The sequence below is a fragment of the Chelonoidis abingdonii genome, chromosome 1 (genome assembly GCF_003597395.2).
Source record: "Chelonoidis abingdonii isolate Lonesome George chromosome 1, CheloAbing_2.0, whole genome shotgun sequence".
NCBI classification, from domain to species: domain Eukaryota; kingdom Metazoa; phylum Chordata; order Testudines; family Testudinidae; genus Chelonoidis; species Chelonoidis abingdonii.
The window spans coordinates 2660823-2681483 of NC_133769.1; the positions used below are offsets into that span (position 1 = coordinate 2660823).

Sequence of the window (20661 nt, forward strand, 5' to 3'; positions counted from 1 at the left end):
ACAACTGCCCACTTCCTGAGCAAGGGCAAGTGGCTGAGAGCTCAGGAAACCATATTTGATCCCAAGTGTTGTTCATTTTCAGGTACAATTGAATCTGTTTATGTCAATCTTTAAAGCCCTGAATGGTTTAAAACTCCACTACCTGAGAATTCAGCCTCTCATCCTACACTCCACTTCAACAGTCAAGAACAACTGAAGGCTTTTGGATAGCAGTTCTTAAGGTTAAAATATTACAGACTTAGCAACCTGGCTCTCAGAAGTGGGCTGCGGTGTCCATAATTTGCTCCATTAGATGTTCCACCAGTGCCCGAGTACAAGCAGCTTTTGTCTGATGTTCTAATGCACTGAGAATATGTTTGGATACTGTATTTGCTTTTTTAAAAGTTTCTGCATAACTGTTTATAGCTGTTACAGGAAAAACAACTTTCCAAAAGAAAAACAAGAACTGCAAATTGAATGGAGTTGGAGGGAAATGAGATTTCAGATGTTTTATACTTTTGCCATCTTTTGGTTCATCAAAGATAATTAACTGATATTTCTAACTTTTCAATTAAAGTTTGTGACTAATGCCAAGGGAAACTATTTTCCATACTCCATGGGGTACTTGTCAAAAAGGGAAAAGGCAACATCTCTACAAGCTGTCTCTTCTACTTCTAAAGGGGAAAGGAGAGATCAGTCTCCAGGCCCACTCAAGATTGGTCTTCTTTACTGAGACTGTCACCACCACCAACAGCCAGTGACAACTGCAATAATGATTTTTATTCTGTGACCTTTTCCTACTGAACAGACATGAAACCATTTCATTTCACGTAAGGAGTGATGGGAGAGATGGCAGATGACAGAACAAGAAGCAATGGTCTCAAATTGCAGTGGGGGAGGTCTAGGTTGGATATTAGGAGGATGGTGAAGGACTGGAATGGGTTACCTAGGGAGATGGTGGAATCCCCATCCTTAGAGGTTTTTAAGGCCTGGCTTGACAAAGCCTTGGCTGGGATGATTTAGTTGGGGATTGGTCCTGCTTTGAGCAGGTGGTTGGACTAGATGACCTCCTGAGGTCTCTTCCAACCCTAATATTCTATGATGCATACAGCCCTGCAAATCTGTGGATATTGGCTTTATATCTGTAGATGCAGATATCCACAGAACATTTTTGCAGATCGGATGCGGATACAAATTTTGTATCTGCACAGGGCTCTACTGATGTGGCCCATGAATAAACTTAATTTAGTTTCCATGGGACAGTCTTCCCCATTGCATAGTTTTAACTAGTTCCATTCAGTTTTTAGGAACATCACACTTGTCACTGTCTGAAATGCCCTATACTGTACTCGTTACAGTACATGTTCTCGTTATACACATATTTTTAGTGTGTGTGGGGAAGGGGTTACATTTAGATCATTTTCTGAAATCCTAAAACTACCTCAGGTTTCAGAATGGTAGCCGTGTTAATCTGTAGCAGCAAAAAGAATGAGGAGTATTTGTGGCACCTTAGAGACTAACAAATTTATTTGGGCATAAGCTTTTGTGGGCTAAAACCTACTTCTTTGAAAGCATGCAGTGGAAAATACAGTAGAAAGATATATACACACAGAGAACATGAAAAAATGGGTGTTGCCATACCAACTATAATGAGACTAATCAATTAAGGTGGGCTATTAGCAGCAGGAGGAAAAAAAACCATTTGTAGTGATAATCAAGATGGCCCATTTCCAACAGTTGACAAGAAGGTGTGAGTAACAGTAGGGGGAAAATTAGCATGGGGAAATAATTTTTACTTTCTGTAGTGACCCATCCACTCACAGTCTTCATTCAAGCCTAGTTTAATGGTGTCCAATTTGCAAATTAATTCCAATTCTGCAGTTTCGCGTTGGAGCCTGTTTTTGAAGGTTCTTTTTGTTGGAGTATTGCGACTTTTAGGTCTGTAATTGAGTGACCAGGGAGGTGGAAGTGTTCTCCAACTGGTTTTTGAATGTTATAATTCTTGATGTCTAATTTGTGTCCATTTATTCTTTTGCGTAGAGACTGTCCAGTTTGGCCAATGTACATGGCAGAGGGGCATTGCTGGCACATGATGGCATAGCACATTGGTAGATGTGCAGGGGCTCATTCACAGGGAAACAGAGAAGTTATGTGACTAGGAAATTAAGGTACAATTTCCCTAGAAATCCAGCTGACCATTTAAATGACTGTTTGAGAGGAAGCCACATTCCTCCTCTTTCTACCATTATTCTCTATTTGATTAGATATGTTTATGATGCAATATGAAAATGTGCCTTGCTATGGAAGAGGTACCTTTCAGCACTACTTACTCCAGTGGCCCCCCAAACCCCAAGGGGAGTGTAGAGGAACATTTGGGGGGAGTGGTGGGGCCAGGCCAGGCCAGCCCCCATTGGAGGCAGGAGTGCTACCCAGTCTCATTCTGCTCCGACCCCAGCTCCTCATTATTTACCATTCTCTCAATTTTGTGTCACTTGCAAACTTTCTCAATGATTATATGTTTTGGTGCATGTCACTGATAAAAACATTAAATAGCGTACGGCCAAGAACCACTCTCTGAAGGAGCCGAGTGGAAACACACCCACTTGATGACAATTCCTGGTTTACAATTACATTTTGAGACTTATCAGTTAGTAAAGAGACACTCCCTCACCATGATACACATGGCATTGGTCTGCTAGGTGGTGGTCTTTCAGATGAAGTGTAAAGCAAAGGGTTCTTATCACTCACAGTTAAAGTTTCCATAACACTTTTTGCAAGAATAGAGACAGTCAATACCAGTATCCTAGCCAAATCCATGGTGAACAATCCATAATTCACCTAAATTCCCTTTCAGTTTCAGCCAAACGCAAAATTTTTAATAATCTATGCTTAGCAATGTGCAACAGTGCAAAATAGCCATACTGGTATGCTTCCTATTAAACGGCTACATTTCAGTGGCCAGTGAAATTACTATATTGAGTTAGCATCTCAGTTTTTGAGGTTCTTAAGAGCTCCTTTGATCTAAGGTGGAAAAAAAGGGCTGAGGAGGAGGAGGGACAGCTGACAATGGCTGCCCAGGAACAAGAACAAAGGACTGAGGAGGGGGCTAGGTAGGGTTGTTAAGTGTGGCCTGCTGAAAGCAGGGCTACTCGCCTCAACTGGGACAAAAGTAGGGTCAGAGGGCTCTGTGCTCTGGACCGACCAAGATGGACTATGCTGTAGCTTGTTATTCTCTGTGTTAACTAAGGACTTTCTACAGTAATGTTCCAGACTTCTAATTAACCTTACTGTTTTTACAACACTAAGTGTCACTCCAGTTTAAGGGGGGGCAGTAACATTGCTCCCTTTGGATGTACAAGTGTCTCAGGTGTCCAACTCAGGTGGACTTCCTGAAGGGAGCTCACAATGAAGTAGGGATGCTGATGGCTCCAGGGTTCAGTCTCAGGAGGTGGTGAAACACTAGTGAAAGAGTAACACAAAAGGGCTCTGGCACACCGAAGGATCCTCCCAGGAACTGTTCAAGAGCATGGGAACAGTGGATCCAGGACAGCTCCTCATCGCAGTTTTTGCAAGATGTAGTTTGTAGTGCATGCAGATTGAAACAATCTAAAAACGTTAAGGCCCGGTCGTACTCTCACGTATCAACCATGGACACAATTCTGTCACAGTCCAAATAATAATTGAAACTGAAGGCACATTTGGAAAATCTAGATAACTTAATATAGGACAAACTACATGTTTATCTGTGAATTTTAACTGCTTTTTGGGAGTTCAAGAATCTGAAGAGACAAAGCAACTGAATCAACATACAAGGGATTTGGGTACACCTCTACCCAGATATAGCATGACCCAATATAACACAGTAAAGCAGAACTCCGGGGGAGCGGGGCTGCGCGCTCCGGACGATCAAAGCAAGTTCGATATAACGTGGCTTCACCTATAACTCAGTAAGATTTTTTGGCTCCTGAGGACAGTGTTATATCGGGGTAGAGGTGTACTTAATTTCCATTAGTCTTCACAGGAAGAAATCTTCCATCAATGTGTATTTACAGTGTGGGTGAGAGGTTTCCCTCCTCATTAAAACAGCTGTGGGGACAGGGGCTGGGAGTGGAATTCAACTTATCTTCAGTTGCTTTGTCATTGTGCCTTTATCTGTACCACTCTTTGTTAAGTTTCAAATTGTATTCCTCCAAGCCCTTTGCTTCATAATGGTAGTGCATCTCTATCATGTTCCTTTCTAGAAAGTCTTTCCTTCCACATTAGTCTCATTGCAGTCTTGTCACTACTTTCCATTTCCAAACTTTCCACAATGCAGATCCTATGCTTTCGTCCAAACTTGCCCCAATGCAGTGGCTTGCCACTTACCCCAATCTGCACATTTACTGCCCTTCACACAGAGCAGGGAAGTGTAGAGTTCAAGCTGATGCAAGACTGGAAGTATAGAATACAGTGGACAATCCATTAGGAAAGGGAATGAAGGGCACAAAAGAGAGGCAACAAGAAACATTAGCCAACTGATAACTGAGGTCCAAGAACAGAATTAACTAACCTCAAGCAATAAACTTCTACCGCTGCCTACTGGAATTCATAATAGGGACTTAACTTTGACACTTTCAAGGATGACTTCCTCAAGTCAGTCAGTTTCCAGGGCTGTCAAATAGACTGATACCTTTAATGAGTATTACATTCACTTCAACATGCAGAAACATTTTGATTTAATTGAAGGGATTGACAATTTTGCCACTGACTGCACTGGGGGTCAGGATTCCATCCCTGGATTTTTTATTTTATTTTTAAAATCTTAGTAATGTCTTGATTTAAAGCAAGTCACTGCTGTTTGTAAGGTCAAAACAAGGAACTTTTATATTTACAACCCTATCAAACGACCACCATAATGGCTGTTGTACTATGAAATTGACAACTGTAACATTTGTAATGCTAAGAGTTGAGTGGTTTGATGTCTATCCAAAATTTATAGTTTTGGGGCCAAGTTCTATCCTCAGTCAGCAAGCATAATTCCCATCAACTTTAGTGGGAGTTACAGTAGGGTGCAGTGAATTAAATCAAAGTAATTTAAATAAGATTGTAATCATGATTTAAATGAACCAGCAGCAAACTGATTTAAATCACTGATTTCAATCTTGTTGTGCATTTGTATTTTTCAGTTATTTTCAAAGAAAAAAGAAAAGTTAATTCACAAGTTGATTTGCAATCAAATGTAGCCTTTACACTAAATATACTTTTTGCTGACTAGGCAGATACAGTATATCTATATATTTAAACAATTACATAGCTTAACATACATTTATTCAGAGTCTTAATTTTTATATTTTCTACGTTAGAATATAGTGAATTTTTTTTACTGCAAGATAATGGTTGTCTTTTACTCAGGATTTGTTTCAGGATGCATTTAGAAGGAAACTAATTCAATTAAATATGTACAAAATCACATTTAAAATTTATTTTTATTAAATGAAGCTACTTTAAAATGTTTTGAAGATTATCAAGGCAAGTTTTACATTTAAAATTGATTAATGAAACAAGTAGTATTAACTCATTTACTACAGGTGACAGATTGTTTCTGATTGCCATGGAACAGATTTTCAGATAGTTAGATGCCTAAAGATGCAGATAGGTACCTACTGGGATTTTCAAAAGTGCATAAAAAGGTTAGGTGCCTAACTCCCATTGAAACCAAGGAGAGTTAGGTGTCATATCCGCCAAGATATCTTGAAAATCCCACTAAGCATTTATCGACATTTTTAGGTGCATAAATATCTTTGAAAATCTGGCCCAATGTCCTTCAAGTTTTTAGAATTAGTAGAATTTGTTCTTTTATTGAAAAAGAAAAACAAGCTTTCCTGCATTCTCAACTCTCAATCAGCTTTTCAGCTTTGAACAAACTAGTCCAAATGAAGATATCTGCTAGACAAACTGAAACCAAAAGTAATCAAGGCAAAAGCTTTTCTGCACAACAGAAACAGAAGAAAGGTATTTGGAAAAATACAGATACCAGTATCCATTGTAAAGAAAGAAAATAACACAACAGAACCCCTATTTTACACCAGCTAATTGGTGACTGAATTCATAAAAGTGAATAAAATGAAACTTCTCTAAAGTACAGTCGGTACGGTACATTAAGCTGTAGTATGGTGCTCCGCACTGATTTCTTCTTGTCCTTCAAACCATTCCAAAGTGATTTCCAAAGTGCTGAAGGCATGGGAATATGAAGGGATGTCAACATGTTTTCACTGATGTCACTTTCATTGTGTGACTCCTTCCCCTGGCTGATGAATAATATTCCATATAACTCATAACTTGTAAGTGGTGTTTAAAACTGAGGTTCTACTAACTATAGATACCTAATGCAGTACATGATATTAACTCAAGTTCTATAAAAGTCACAACCTCAAAAGTTAAAGATTTTTGTCTTTCCTGTTCTGTATATAATATAAAGCAGCATCTTTTAACATTATAATTTGAGGGCTCATTGAGCTAGCACATTTTATACATAAATGATTAATAGGTTATAGTACAGTTAGGGCTGACCATAGGTTGTCAACCTCAAAATTAATTTTAAACATTTAAAAAATAAAAATTCCGATGTATTTTTTAAATGAAGGGGGTCAGGGAGAGGGTTACACTCAGAGATGACTGGGACACTGAAGTATTAATTTTTAATACTTGTAACACTTATATAAAGTGAAAACCAGGAGGAAGAGGGAGGCCGCCTCAGTATCAGCACATGACCCTGTGGCCCACTGGAAGTCTCAGGATTGCTTATACCCATCACTTCTAATCTTTATATTTGCTTTGGGCTCAACCAGTCTTGTCTAAGCATTTGGGATTTAACTCAGCAGCAAAATTCTGCAAGAGTTATCTAGGACTGGAAAGTCCTTGCCTTTGGGAATTGCCTGTGTGCATGTTGAGGGTCATCTGAGGTAAGTGAAAGGGGTGCCTGGATATTTAATTGTTTTACAGGAGGAACTCTGGGTTTCACTGGGTAGACTGACACTTGGGAAATATCCTATGCTTATCCTTTAATTCATGAGAATAAGATTGTCTAGCTTCAGCAGTGAGAACACATTTTTATCCATCCTGAGTTTCACACGATTATAAACCAGTAATACAGTATTTTGCAAGCCATCAGTAACATGCTTGCCCTGAGAATATTATTAACTGTAGCATGAAAAACAGATTATGCAACTGTATGTGGACAACAGAACATAAGAACAGGCACTCTCAGTCTGACCAATGGTCCATCTAGCCCAGTATCCTGTTTTCTGACAGAGTGCCAGAGGCTTCAAAGGGAATGAATAGAACAGGCAATTTCTAGTGATCCATCTCTTGTTGCCCAGTCCCAATGTCTGGCAGTTAAAGGTTTAGGGCAGTGGTAAACTTTTGTACTGGTGACCCCTTTCATACAGCAAGTCTCTGAGTGCAACCCCCCACCCCTTATAAATTAAGAACATTTTTGAAAATATTTAATACCATTATAAATGCTGGATGCCTGGCAGGGTTTGGAGTGGAGGCTGACAGCTCCCAATCCCTGCCCCCCATGTAAGAAACTTGCGACCCCCTGAGGGATCCCAACCCCCAGTTTGAGAACCCCTGGTTTAGGGACACCCAAATCATACAATTGCATTCTTGACAATGGCTCATAGCCATTGACTGACCTATTCATCATAAATTCATCTAATTATTTTTGAACCCAATTGTAAGTTTTGCCTTCACAACTGCCTCAGCAACAGGTTATGTGAATTATTTTTGTTGGTTTTAAACCTACTGCCTATTAATTTCATCAAGTGAGCCCTAGTTATTTACCCCTTCACATTACACACTTCCCTGTCCGCTTTCTCCATACCATACATGCTTTTACAAACTATCATATCCCCCCCAAGTCATCTTTTCCTAAACTGAATATTCCAGTCTTTTTAAGCTCTTCTTGTATGAAAGCTGTTCCATACCCCTAATCATTTGTTGCCTCTCTCTCTACTTCTGCCCATTCTAATATCTTTTTTGAGGTGGGACAACCAGAACAGCATATAGTGGTATTATGATATTTGCTGTCTTATCTATCCCTTTCCTAATATTGTTAGCTTTTTTTGACTGCCACTGCACATTTAGAGGATGTTTAAAGGGAACTAGCCACTGTGACTCCAAGATCTCTTTCTGGAGTGGTAACAGCTAATTTAGACCCCACCATTTTGTATGGATAGTTAGGGTTATGTTTTCCAGTGTGCATGAGAAGCAGGGGGGAAAACAAAAACAAAACAGGGAAAAGGAAGAGGAAACCAAGGGAGAAAATGGAAGGAGGCCAAAAAGGGTGGGTCTTACAGTAACAGGGAAAGAAAACAAAACGATTGTAAATATCACAAAATTGACAAAATTACTCAGGTGCAGTAACAGACTCTGAAATAATTAAAAACAATTAGGATTTCACATTTATTATTCTTGTTAAATATTCTCTTAAAATAATACAGTAAAGTGTGGCTGTAACAGAAGATTTTAAGATGTGTCTAGATTTTTGGAAAGCTGCACTTCAAATATGGATTATGTTATTTGTTAAAGTTACAACTGTTTGTTTTTCCTTTTTATCTAAGTCAGTAAAATCTTGCACTGTTTCTCATTATTTTACCAACCAACAAGTGGCTTAGCAGCTCCCAACATATATAAGGAAATATCTATCCCAAGGAGCTTAAACACTCATTTCAGACAACCAGAAAAAAAAAAGAAAAGAAAAGAAAAAGAGAAGTGAAGAAAATGAAAAAAGGCAGACTATGGCATCACCACCAGTATTACTTGGCTGCTAAACTAATGATGAATCACAAATGTGAGATAAATGGAAAGAATGAATAAACATAAGAGTGAAATGCAGAGTTTCTTGCAGAAGAAGGTAGTTGGGAGGGATTTAAGAGAGAAAAAAAGGCAGTGACTTCACATACTAGTGCAGGAAGGCCATTCTTCATTCAGATCTCTCCTGAAAATTCATCCTTTTCTTTCTGTGCAGACAGCCAGACCCTTATCTTGATCATGATTACAGTAACTCCATCTCTGGCCTTCCTAGCAGCCACATCATCCTTCCCTAGTCCATGCAGAATGCAGCTGCTAAGATTTTTTTTTTTGCCTGCTGCTCTGACCACATCTAACACACACTACTTTGAATCATTCTTGTGACTCCTCCTGTTTTACCACATCAAAATTAAGCTTCATGTCTTCACCTTCAAGTTCCTTCATAGCTCCACATCACCTTACTTGAGCACTCGCCTCATGTCATGTCCCACTCACATCAGTGATGCCAGCCTTAAGAAGCTGACAAACAACTGTTTCTTCTCCACACTGTCTTGTCTTCACGGATCAGTTCAGGGAGGGCACTTCATGTTTCACTACAGTTTTCTTTCTAATCCTCCTCAAGGCTGACCTCTTAACAGTGATGACTATAAGAAGCCATCCAGTTAATGTCGGTCAGTCAGGTAACAACTGAGGACAATTTACTCTATTATAAATAAAGGTTTATATATAAAATTGCATGTGTTTGACTATTTTTTCTCTTCCCTACCATTGCATGTGTCTTGTCATCTTACAAAGGAAATGCCTTTGTACTTGTACAGCACCCAGCACAATGGTGGCCTGATTCCGACTGGGGCTTCTGGGCACTGCTACAACAGAAGTGCTATGTAATTTAGGTCTCAGCATTGCAGGGAATGCCTGACCATAAATGAGAAGACATTTGAAATGTTAACCGATACCTTTTTCAGGTTTCTTAATGATTCATTTATCTTTCACCATAAAGCATCAAGTGTGAGTTTACTTAGCACATAAACTTGCCAAATGCAGAGCAACTCTGCAGCTGGAACTCTGTCCCCACATGGAACTTCCTTTGGGGTCTGTCTGTGCACAGGACTCCACCTGCATGGATCAAAATGCAGGATTGGAGCCTAAAACAAGACGATGCAGCCCGTCCACAAAATAGTTGCATTTCCTTGTGCTCCCTTATTAGTCTGCCCGTATCCATCTGTTGTCTCTTGTCTTTGATTCTAAGCGGTTTGGGTCAGGGACTGTCATTTTGTTTGTACAGTAACTAGCTGTGATACATGAATTCGGGGTGGGGAGGGCACGTAGCCAGCCAGCTAGCTGTAAAATCCCTCTTGGTCTGTTCTCTGCTTGCTTTACCTGTAAAGGGTTATCAAGCGCACAGGTAAAAGAAAAGGAGTGGGAACCTGACCAAAAGAATCAATGGGAAGGTAGAACTTTTTCAGATTGTGAAAGAAATTTTCCCTTTGTCTGTTGTTCTCTGGGCTGCAGGGACATGAAGCAGTAATGCTGTAAACAGCTTTAAGCCAGGTATGATTATAGATTATCAAATCTGCTTAGCTGGAACCTTGGATATGCAAGTAAAATTAGGGAATGTCTAAAAAGACATGATTATGGTTATTTCTTATTGGCTTGTGGACTCCTCTGTGTTAACCCCAGATGCTTTTGTTTGCTTGTAACCTTTAAGTTGAACCTCCAAAAAAGCTATTTTGGGTGCTCGATTTTTGGAATTGCTCTTTGAAAATCTAGCAAAAGCCTAAGTTCCAGATGTATTTCCTTTCTTTTTGTTTTGAATAAAATTTACCTTTTTTAACAGGATTGGAGTTTTGGTGTTCTAAGAAGTTTGTGCCTGTGCTGTTTGATTAGCTGGTGGCAACAGCTAATTTCCTTTGTTTTCTTTCTCAGCTTTTCCCTGGAGTGGGGAGGGAAGGGCATAAAAGGGCTTGAGGTACCCCACAGGGAAGAATCCTAAGTGCTCCTTCCTGGGTCCAAGGGTTTTTTTTTTTGTTTTTTTGTTTTTTGCATTTGAGTGGTAGCAGCATTTACCAAGTCAAGGTCAGAGAAAAGCTGTAACCTTCGGACCTTAATACAAGCCTGGAGTGGCAAGTATTAATTTTTAGAATCCTTGCAGGCCCCCACTTCTGCACTCGGCGTGACAGAGTGAAGATTCAGCCTTGACACTAGCACAATGAGATCCTAGTCCATTAATACAGCTGCTAGGCATTATGATAATACAAATAATAAGTAAGCATTCCATCAGCTTATACAGCAACCTAAAGACTTCAGCACTGTCATCCCCATCTATGCTACAATTTGACCCATACCAGCTTATTATAGGATAAGGTTTTTAACATTAACTTTAAAATGTTTACATAAGCAGTTGTGCCATCTAGAGTGGAGGATGTTTTACTAAAGCCAGTCATTTTAAAGTAATGCTAAACAATATTTTATCTATTTAGATTTAGGCTGGCCAATTAAAGAAACACCTTTCTCATGCTCTGTGGGCCTTTGACGCTGTTCAGCAACTTAAAGTATACACATTAAATATACTGCCATAACTGCTCCCAGAACACAATACTAGAATTATGCACATTCCACATAAGCTACTATAGTTGTAGAAATCATTTCCTAAGTAGTAAGAAGAGAAAGCCAGATTGAATATTTGTCTTGACTTTTCATAGCTTTGAGGTTTTTTTGACATTCATTGAGATGATGATATATTTACCATTGAAATAAACGGACATTGGAGGCCAGGGCATAGGCAGTTGTGAGCCAGATCTAACGCTGCTGCAGCCAGTGTGAATGCTGGACACAAACCCCAGGAAAGTTGAGTTAGTAGCTGGAGGAGAGTGGTAATAACCAGTTTTTTCTCTAGCAAATGGATTTCTAGGATCCCTGGTTATTTGCATTTTTACAGAGAATCTTTAGTTTTTACTCCATCTCCCCAGCTCTGAAGACAGAGTGGAGAGTGATAGATCCTGGCCGAGAACCCAGCTCTGAAGGCAGTGCCACAACCTGCAACAGCGCAGAAATAAGGGTGGCATAATATGGTATTGCCAGTGCTTAATTTGTAATGAAAAAGGTGCTGTGGCTCAAGTTCTTTTTTTTAAATATGAACTTTCATAACTGACATATCAAGCCCAGAGGTGCCGGGGCAGAGCCCTGGCACAAATAAAGCACTGGGTATTGCCACCTTTCCTTTCTTCAGAGCTGGGTGCCTAGCCAACAGCTGCCATTCTCCAGCCGCCGAGCTCTGAAGGCAGAATCTGTTTGGCCCACACAAGGTTATGTTTCAGTTTATGCGGCCCTCCTATATAGCATGTCATTTTAATTGCAGAAAAATGCTAATTGAAGTGTTTTGTTTTTTAATCACAGAAAACAAGGGTCACCAGTAATAACAAAGTGGTCTAATTTGTTACAAATGGTTGGCAAGAGATAGCATTTATTTATTTTTTTGTAAATGTTCCCAAATATCTTTACGGCGGACAGGATATAAACAACTGCAAAGTCTAACAAGTCTCTAGAATAGCATAATCCCACACAAGGAAAAAAACTTTGTAAATTATAAAACAGACAAATCAACATCACCAATAAACAAACATATGTTGAATGACGGATGAAACAAGACATTAAACACAACTCTTAGCTGTAATGTCAGATTCCTAGATTCCAAAGGCAGAAGGGACTATTGTGATCATTTAGACTGACTTCCTCTATAACACAGGCCACAGAACTTCCTCAAAATAATTCCTAGAGCAGATCTTTTAGAAAAATATCCAATCCCGATTTAAGTGATTGAGAATCCACCGTGATCCTTAGTTAATCCTTCCATTACTTACTCTCACTATTAAAAATTTGCACCTTATTTCAGTCTGAAATTTGTCTAGCTTCAGCTTCCAGAATTCAATTGCAATGCTGCAGCTGTGCCACTGTTGCACTTCAGTGTAGACACTACAGTGACAGGAAAGGATCTCCTGTTAATCCACCTCCCTGAGAGGCTATAGCAAGATCAATGGACGAATTCTTCCGTTGACTTAGCTCTGTGTACACCGGGGTTTAGATTGGCATAGTTATGCCAATGTAAGTTTTCAGTGTAGACCAGCCCTGTAATCAAGTGACCCCTTAACCATCTCTTTGTTAGAGTCAAGTTGCTCATCTACTCAGATCATCACTAAGGCATGTTGTCTAATCCTTTAATCATTCTCCTGGCTCTTCTCTGAACTCTCTCCAATTAATCAACATGCATCTGGAACTGTAAGCACCAGGACTGGACACAGTATTTCAGCAACCATTACACCAGTGCAAAAAGAGAGAAAATAATCTTTCCCAGCATCACACCAGACGCTAATGTTTAGCTGATCATCCACTAAGACCACAACATCTTTTTCCAGAGTAACTGCTTCCCAGGATACAGTCCTCCATCCTGTAAATATGACCTACATTATTTGTTCCCAGATGTATACATTTACCCGTATTTAAAAAAAAAATTGTTTGCTTGCCCCCAGCTTACAAAGTGATCCAGATAGCTCTGAATCAATAACCTGCCCTGTTAATTATTTACCACTCCCCCAATTTGTGTGTCATCTGCAAATTTTAATCAGTGATGATTTTATATTTTCTGCTAGGTCATTGATAAAAATGTTAAATAGCATAGGGCCAAGAACAGATCCATGCAGGACCCCCTGGAAACATACCTGCTTGATGATGATTGTCCATTTACAGTTACATTCTGAGACTTAAGTAAACCAGTTTTTAATCCCTTTACTGTGTGCCATCTTTGTTTTATGTATGCAGTGCGGTTGTAGCTGTGTCGGTCCCAGGACATTAGACACACAAGGTGGGTGAGGTAATATCTTTTACTGGACCAACTTCTGTTGGTGAGAGAGACAAGCTACACAGCGCTCTTCCTCAGGTCTGGGAAAGGCATTCTGAGTATTACAGCTAAATACAAGGTCAAGCAGTTAGATAGACTATAACTACTTATACTAAACTATATCTGTTTGACCTTGTATTTAGCTATAATATTCAGAATACCTTTCCCAGACCTGAGGAAGAGCATGGTGTAGCTCAAAAACATGGCTCTCTCACCAATAGAAGTTGGTTCAATAAAAAATATCACCTCACCCACCTTGTCTCTAATTAGTTTTATATCATTCTAATTTTTTAATCAAAATGCAATGCAGTACCAAGTCAAATGCCTTTCAGAAGTCCAAGTATGATATCAACACTATTACCTTTATCAACCAAACTTGTAGACACCATTTTTTATGAGATAAGTATCAGAGGGATAGCCGTGTTAGTCTGGATCTGTAAAAGCTGCAAAGAGTCCTGTGGCACCTTATAGACTAACAGATGTTTTGGAGCATGAGCTTTCGTGGGTGAATACATGCATCCGATGAAGTGCGTATTCACCCACGAAAGCTCATGCTCCAAAACGTCTGTTAGTCTATAAGGTGCCACAGGATTCTTTGCTGCTTTTATAAAAAGATGGGTGTTCTGTCTCATAGACTATCAGGATTGGAAGGGACTTCAGGAGGTCATCTAGTCCAACCCCCTGCTCAAAGCAGGACCAATCCCCAGACAGATTTTTGCTCCAGATCCCTAAATGGCCCCCTCAAGGATTGAGCTCACAACCCTGGGTTTAACAGGACAATGCTCAAACCACTGAGCTATCCCAAGATATCTAGTTGGTTTGACAGAATCTATTTTCCATAACCCCATGTTGAGTTTCATGAATGACATTACCCTCCTTCAATTCTTCATTAATCAGGTCCCGAATCAGCTGCTCCACTTATCTTACCCATGGAGAATGTCAAGCTGGCAGGCCTATAATTAGCCAAGTATCCCTGCTCAGCCTTTTTAAAAGCTGGCACATTAGCTTTCTTGTATCTTCTGGAACTTTCCCAGTGCTCCAAAACTTATTGAAAACCAGTATAATAGTCAACCAGCTCTTTTAAAACTCTTGGATACAAGTTACTGGGACCTGCTGATTTAAAAAGTTAAGGGTCACTTCTCTCCCACCACCCAAAGGAAAGAAGACTCAGAGTCCTGACTTCACTGGTGGACTCAGGTTTCAAGTGTTTATTGTGAGATTTCTCAGCTCTTAACTGGAAGGGGGGGGGGGGGTTTACTGAATCCATATCAAAAGGAGTTATTTGATTAAAACACTTGAGACACAGGAGGTGTTAAAAGTCCAGTTAAAAACCACTTCCTAGCTCAGATTTCACTTGCTTTCTGTTTGAGATGGTGTAATTTTTCTAGTTCTCCAGCCAACTATGGTGTTACCCAAGCGGGTAAATACCTCACTGTGTAGTGTTATTTTTAACTAATACAGGCAGGGGGAAAAGCCTTTAAGGTATTTTTACGCCTCTTTTACAAAAGAGGCAAAAACGTTTCTCTTTTCCCTGGCTGGCCACGTTTAGAGCAGCTTCAGTCTCTTTGTTCAATTTGTACAGCACCTAGCACAACGGAGGGTCCAGGTCCACAACTGGGATTTCTAGGCAACATTGCGTGCAGGGACCCAGCAGCCAACGCTAGATCTGCATTTAAAGCCTTTCCGCCTTTGCCCACCTACACCTCTTGCCGTATCCTTACATGGAGGGGACCAGGAGAAACGATCCGTTCCTACGCAGGCAAGAGAAACGCCCGCAGTGCAGGGAGGGCTGGGGCCAGAAACCTGCTTCAGCCTCACTGTTTGTTTGAGCGGCGGGAGGTTTTTAATCCTGGGCGTCCCCGCGGGCTCGTGCCTCCTGGGGGGGGGGGCGGTCCCCCTCGCTGGGCCGGACGACTCGGGGGTCCCTGGCCCAGAACAGGAGGAGGACGCTGGGGTCGGCTGCACCTACCGGCTGCAGGAGGAGGCCGAGGCTGATCCCATCCCGCCCGGGGTCGCCTCTGTCTCCGCCGCGGGGGAGCGGTTGGCCCGGGCGCTGGTGCTGGCCCTGCTCCGTCTCCTCCTGGGGGGCTTGTCCCCGCACGGGCCGGGCCCGCTCTCCATGCCCAGGCCTGGCTCCGGGCAGCCCCGGGGGGGGAACGTGGGGGGGGGAAGCCAGGCCGGGCCGCTTCACCTCACGGGCTAATGGCGGCAGCAGGCCCACAGCGGTTTGAAAATGGCGGCGGCCAGCACCCGGGCCAATCAGCGCTGCCGCTGGTTGCTAGGAGACGGCGGGGCGGGGCGGCCTAGGGGCAAGGTTGAGAGCGCTGCAGCGTGAGGGGGCGGGGCTAGCCTGGCTGCCCTCCGCTTCGGGGCGGGGCTCTTTGTGCTGAAAACAGGCGAAGGGCAGCTCCGTGCTGCACATGCGCTGTGAGCTCCTGTAGACAGGGGAGGGGAAACAGGGCAGAGAGAGGGCCCTCAGGTCTCCTTGCCCCGTGACCCCGCCCCCCCCCTTGTCCACATTGCCTCAGCTGGCTGGTACCCATGATGGTACTGCCCCACCAGCAGGGCAGTCTCTCTGCCAAGGACTTGAGAATAGCCCCTTGCTGTGGAGCCCATGAGTATCGGGGCCATGGTGGGCAGTGAGGGGCATGTAAAGTGCCTGCCGTGCAGCTGGGAGCCAGCCTGGGTTGGCAGACTGGCGCTAGCAGCGCTTAAGCCAGGATACTAAAAATAAGTGAGGCTGTAAAAGCAGCAAAGAGTCCTGTGGCACCTTATAGACTAACGACATTTTGGAGCATGAGCTTTCGTGGGTGAAGCTTTCGTCGACGAAGTGGGTATTCACCCACGAAAGCTCATGCTCCAAAACGTTAGTCTATAAGGTGCCACAGGACTCCTTGCGGCTTTTACAGATCCAGACTAACACGGCTACCCCTCTGATAAGTGAGGCTGGTGTAGCTCCAGCTGTTCAGCCTCCTGCCCCCCCAAAGCTCGAGCGCACCAGTCTCCCGCTGCTACTTCTAGCACAGTAGCTCCAGCCGAGCTAGCATGTGTCTGTCCCTGGGGGCTAGGAGGCTTCCACCTAGCTGCAGTGTAAACGTACCAAAATCTCTCATTTCTTTGCACCCTGCTGCCCTAAGGAAACTAGGCTCTAGCCCTGGCATGTATGATTTTGGAAGGCCCCGCTCACATAAGGAGAAATCATCTGAGCTGCTTGTAATTGCAGTATAAGTGCTGTTCCAAGTTTTGATGTGGTGAAACTAGTTGTTAGCTGAGAAAATTAAAACACTAGGGGGGAAGCAGCCATTGAGGAGAGGAGGCTGCACAAAAGCAAGCTGTGATATTATCTAGTGCATGAGGACTTGAGCTGCTGACTTCATACAGTGCTAGAATCTACAGGATACTAAATACGTTTAATGCCATTTCTGATTTTGTCTCTACAGATTTTTTTACCCAACCAGGCCTGCTTCCTCCCTCAAGTAAGGAAATTTTGGTTTTAGCATAGGCCCTGTTACCTAAGAAGTTTTTTTGCAGATTTATCAGTGTTGTCAACTTCCACTATTTTAATCAGAAGTTTTGCCCTCTGTGACGATGCGGTTCTGACGGGACCCAACTGAGAGTGCCAATTCAGGACAAATCGCTTAAAACAGGGCAGTTACAGCCCAAGGCTGGGGTTTTTCCACCTCTAAGGCAAACCAAACCAGCCACTGGCTAACCACAAGTCACACAAGCAATTCCCTTAGACCAGTGGTCCCCAACCTTTTTGGCTGGTGGGCGCCAGCTGAAGGACCACCGCGGCAGCGGAGCACCCGCCGAAATGCCGTGGCAGCGACGCCTCTTGATGACGCCACTTGCCATCGACAAGCGACGTCATCAAGAGGCGTCCTTGCCGAAATTCGGGAGCGACGCCTCTCGATGACGTCACTTGTTGACGGCAAAGTGGCGTCAGTGAGAGGCGTCCCTGCCAAAATTCGCCGCGGCATTTCGGCTGGTGCTGTCCCGGGGGCCAGGACGTGGGCGTATTAAGATGCCCCCACGGGCACCACGCTGGGGACGACTGCCTTAGACACTCCAGTTTCCCAGTATCACCACCAGTGCCACTCCTCCTGGGGATGAATAGTTATGGAAACCAACACTCCAATAAAAGAAAAAGGTTCTCTTGATCCCAAAGAATCAAGCCCCAGACCCAGGTCGATATACAAATCAGATCTTACCCACAAATCATGCTGTTGCCAATCCTTTAGAATCTAAAATCTAAAGGTTTATTCATAAAAGGAAAAGGATATAGATGAGAGCTAGAATTGGTTAAATAGAATCAATTACATACAGTAATGACAAAGTTCTTAGTTCAGGCTTGTAGCAGTGATGGAGTAAACTGCAGGTTTAAATCAAGTCTCTGGAGGACATCCCCCGCTGGGATGGGTCATCAGTCTTTGTTCAAAGGTTCAGTTTGTAGCAAAGTTGCTCCAGAGGTAAGAAGCAGAACTGAAAACAAGATGGTGATGGGGCAACAGCCTTATAGTTTTTCCAGGTGTAAGAACCTCTTTTCCTTACTGTGGAAAATTACAGCAAAATGGGAGTCTGGAGTCACATGGGCAAGTTCCTGCATACTTGCTGAGTTACAAGGCGTATCTGCCTCTCTTAGTGGGTCAGTTGTATAGCTGATGGTCCTTAATGGGCCATCAAGCAGGCTAGGCACAAGCTGACACCAACTTGTCTCGGATGTCTCCCAGAAGCATAGCATAAGTTTGAAGTACAGACAGTATAGAGCCAATATTCATAACTTCAACTACCAAAATGACACATGCATACAGACAGCGTAATCATAATCAGCAACCCATAACCTGTCTTAGACACTTATATGGACCGCCTTTACATAAGATTTGGTGCCACTACAGGACCTTGGTTGCAACTATGTTCTATATGGGTCCAGACTATATCAATAACGTCACACTGTCTAGCACTGAACACTTTTAGCATGCAGCTTAGTAGAATTTAAAAACTGTAAACAGGAAGAAAAAGGGAAAACAATAAAAAAACAGCAACTAGAAAGCAAATGAAAGTGTTTTGCAATGATATTATGGGATCTCATGGCTATCTGTACCATTTCATGGACTTCTAACATAATGTAAAAGACCATGGTGAAATTCAATCCACTAAGGTCTAGTCAACACTATGGAGTTAGGTTGACAAGGAGGCTTAAGTTGGCCTAACCTATGGAAGTGTCTACACTAAAAATTCGCTCCACCTCTGTAACAGCCCTGCTACATTGACTTAACTCCACCTCCCACAAGAGGCATAGAGTCACTGTCAATGTATTTAGGTTGACGCAGTGTCATTGTATTATGCTTATGTCAACAAGGAGTCCAGTGGCACTAAAGACTAACAGATTTATTTGGGCATAAACTTTGGTGAGTTAAAAAACCTCACTTCTTCAGATGTTTTTGTGGATACAGACTAACACGGCTACCCCCTGATACTTTACACTATGCTTATATTGACTGTTATTGGCTTCAGAAGCCATTCCACCATGCCCCACTCAGAATACAATCAATACAAGCATTCCTAGTGAGGATGCACATCGCCAAAAAAGAGCGAGCTGTAGACATGCACAAGCGATGTAATTACTGTGATGGCAGTATGCCGACATAAAGCAGGTTGACTTAATTTTGTAGTCAAAACAGTCACTAAAATAAACTACATTAATTGACACCCAATTTTACAGGATACTGAAGCCCTGTCTAAACTACAAACGTATATCCATATAACTACATTATTCAGCAGTGTGAGGCTACGTCTTCACTACCCGCCGTATCGGCGGGTAGCAATTGATTTCTCGGGATTGATATATCGCGTCTCATCTAGACGCGATATATCGCATCCCCGAACGTGTTCTGTCGACTCCAGAACTCCACCAATGTGAACAGCGGTAGCGGAGTCGACAGGGGGAGCCGCGGACATCGATCCCGCGCCGTAAGGACGGTAAGTAATTCAATCTAAGATACTTTGACTTCAGCTATGTTATTCACGTAGCTGAAGTTGCGCATCTTAGATCGATCCCCTCCCCTAGTGTAGACCAGCCCTGAAAAATCCACAATTCTGAGCAACACAATTATACCAGCCTAACTCCTAGTGTAGATAATGCTATGTTGATGGGAGAGCTATGATGGATTAACTACTACACTGATGGGAGAAGCTCTCCTGTCGGTGCAGTAGCATCTTCACTAAAGTGCTAGAGTGCCACATTTGCATCGCTGCAGCTTTTTAAGTGTTTTAAGCATTTTAGACCTGCCCTGAGCTTCCCCAGATAGGGCATGAGGACAATGGATGTTTATTCTGTGTTAGTGCTGAAGAGTTGTTGTTAGCCAGTTCTTACAACAGAAGTTAAGTTTGGCCATCTATGCAGGTCTGCCATGGTTTTCTCGCATTCTTCTGGTACCAGCAAGTGCTTTATATGATCTAAGTAGAAGACTTTAATACGTTTCTTCCTTACACTGTCACCTCTTATTCCAAACACCTGCTATTTTGATTGACAGAAGCAATTTACTTTTTCAGTTTGTGCATAAGAACATAACATAAGAACATAAGAATGGCCCTACTGGGTCTGACCAAGGGTCCATCTAGCCCAGTATCCTGTCTTCCAACAGTGGCCAGTGCCAGGTGCTCCAGAGGGAATGAACAGAACAAGTAATCATCAAGTGATTATGCCCAGAGGGAATGAACAGAACAAGTAATCATCAAGTGATTATGCCCCATCCCCTGTCGCTAATTCCCAGCTTCTGGCAAACAGAGGCTAGGGACACCCTCCCTGTCCATCCTGGCTAATAGCCATTGATGGACCTATCCTCCATGAATTTATCTAGTTCTTTTTTGAAGCCTGTTATGGTCTCGGCATGACAGCCCTTAGTCTGTCACTTTCACCATTTCCCCTGCAGGGACAGTTGCTTCTATTTGGGCTGGTCTTCATGCCAGCAAAAAAACCCAGAAGATAAGAGACA

General features: G+C 42.4%; 1 protein-coding gene across 1 annotated transcript in view; it reads right to left on the minus strand.

Moving 5' to 3' along the window:
• Positions 1-15722, minus strand: part of NET1 (neuroepithelial cell transforming 1) — a 77144-nt gene extending 61422 nt beyond the window's left edge. The window contains exon 1 of the mRNA XM_032797489.2: positions 15636-15722. Within this exon, the coding sequence (XP_032653380.1) occupies positions 15636-15667 (32 nt within the window). The 5' untranslated portion in view covers positions 15668-15722. The remainder of the gene's footprint in view (positions 1-15635) is intronic.
• Between the last annotated feature and the right edge of the window lie 4939 nt (positions 15723-20661).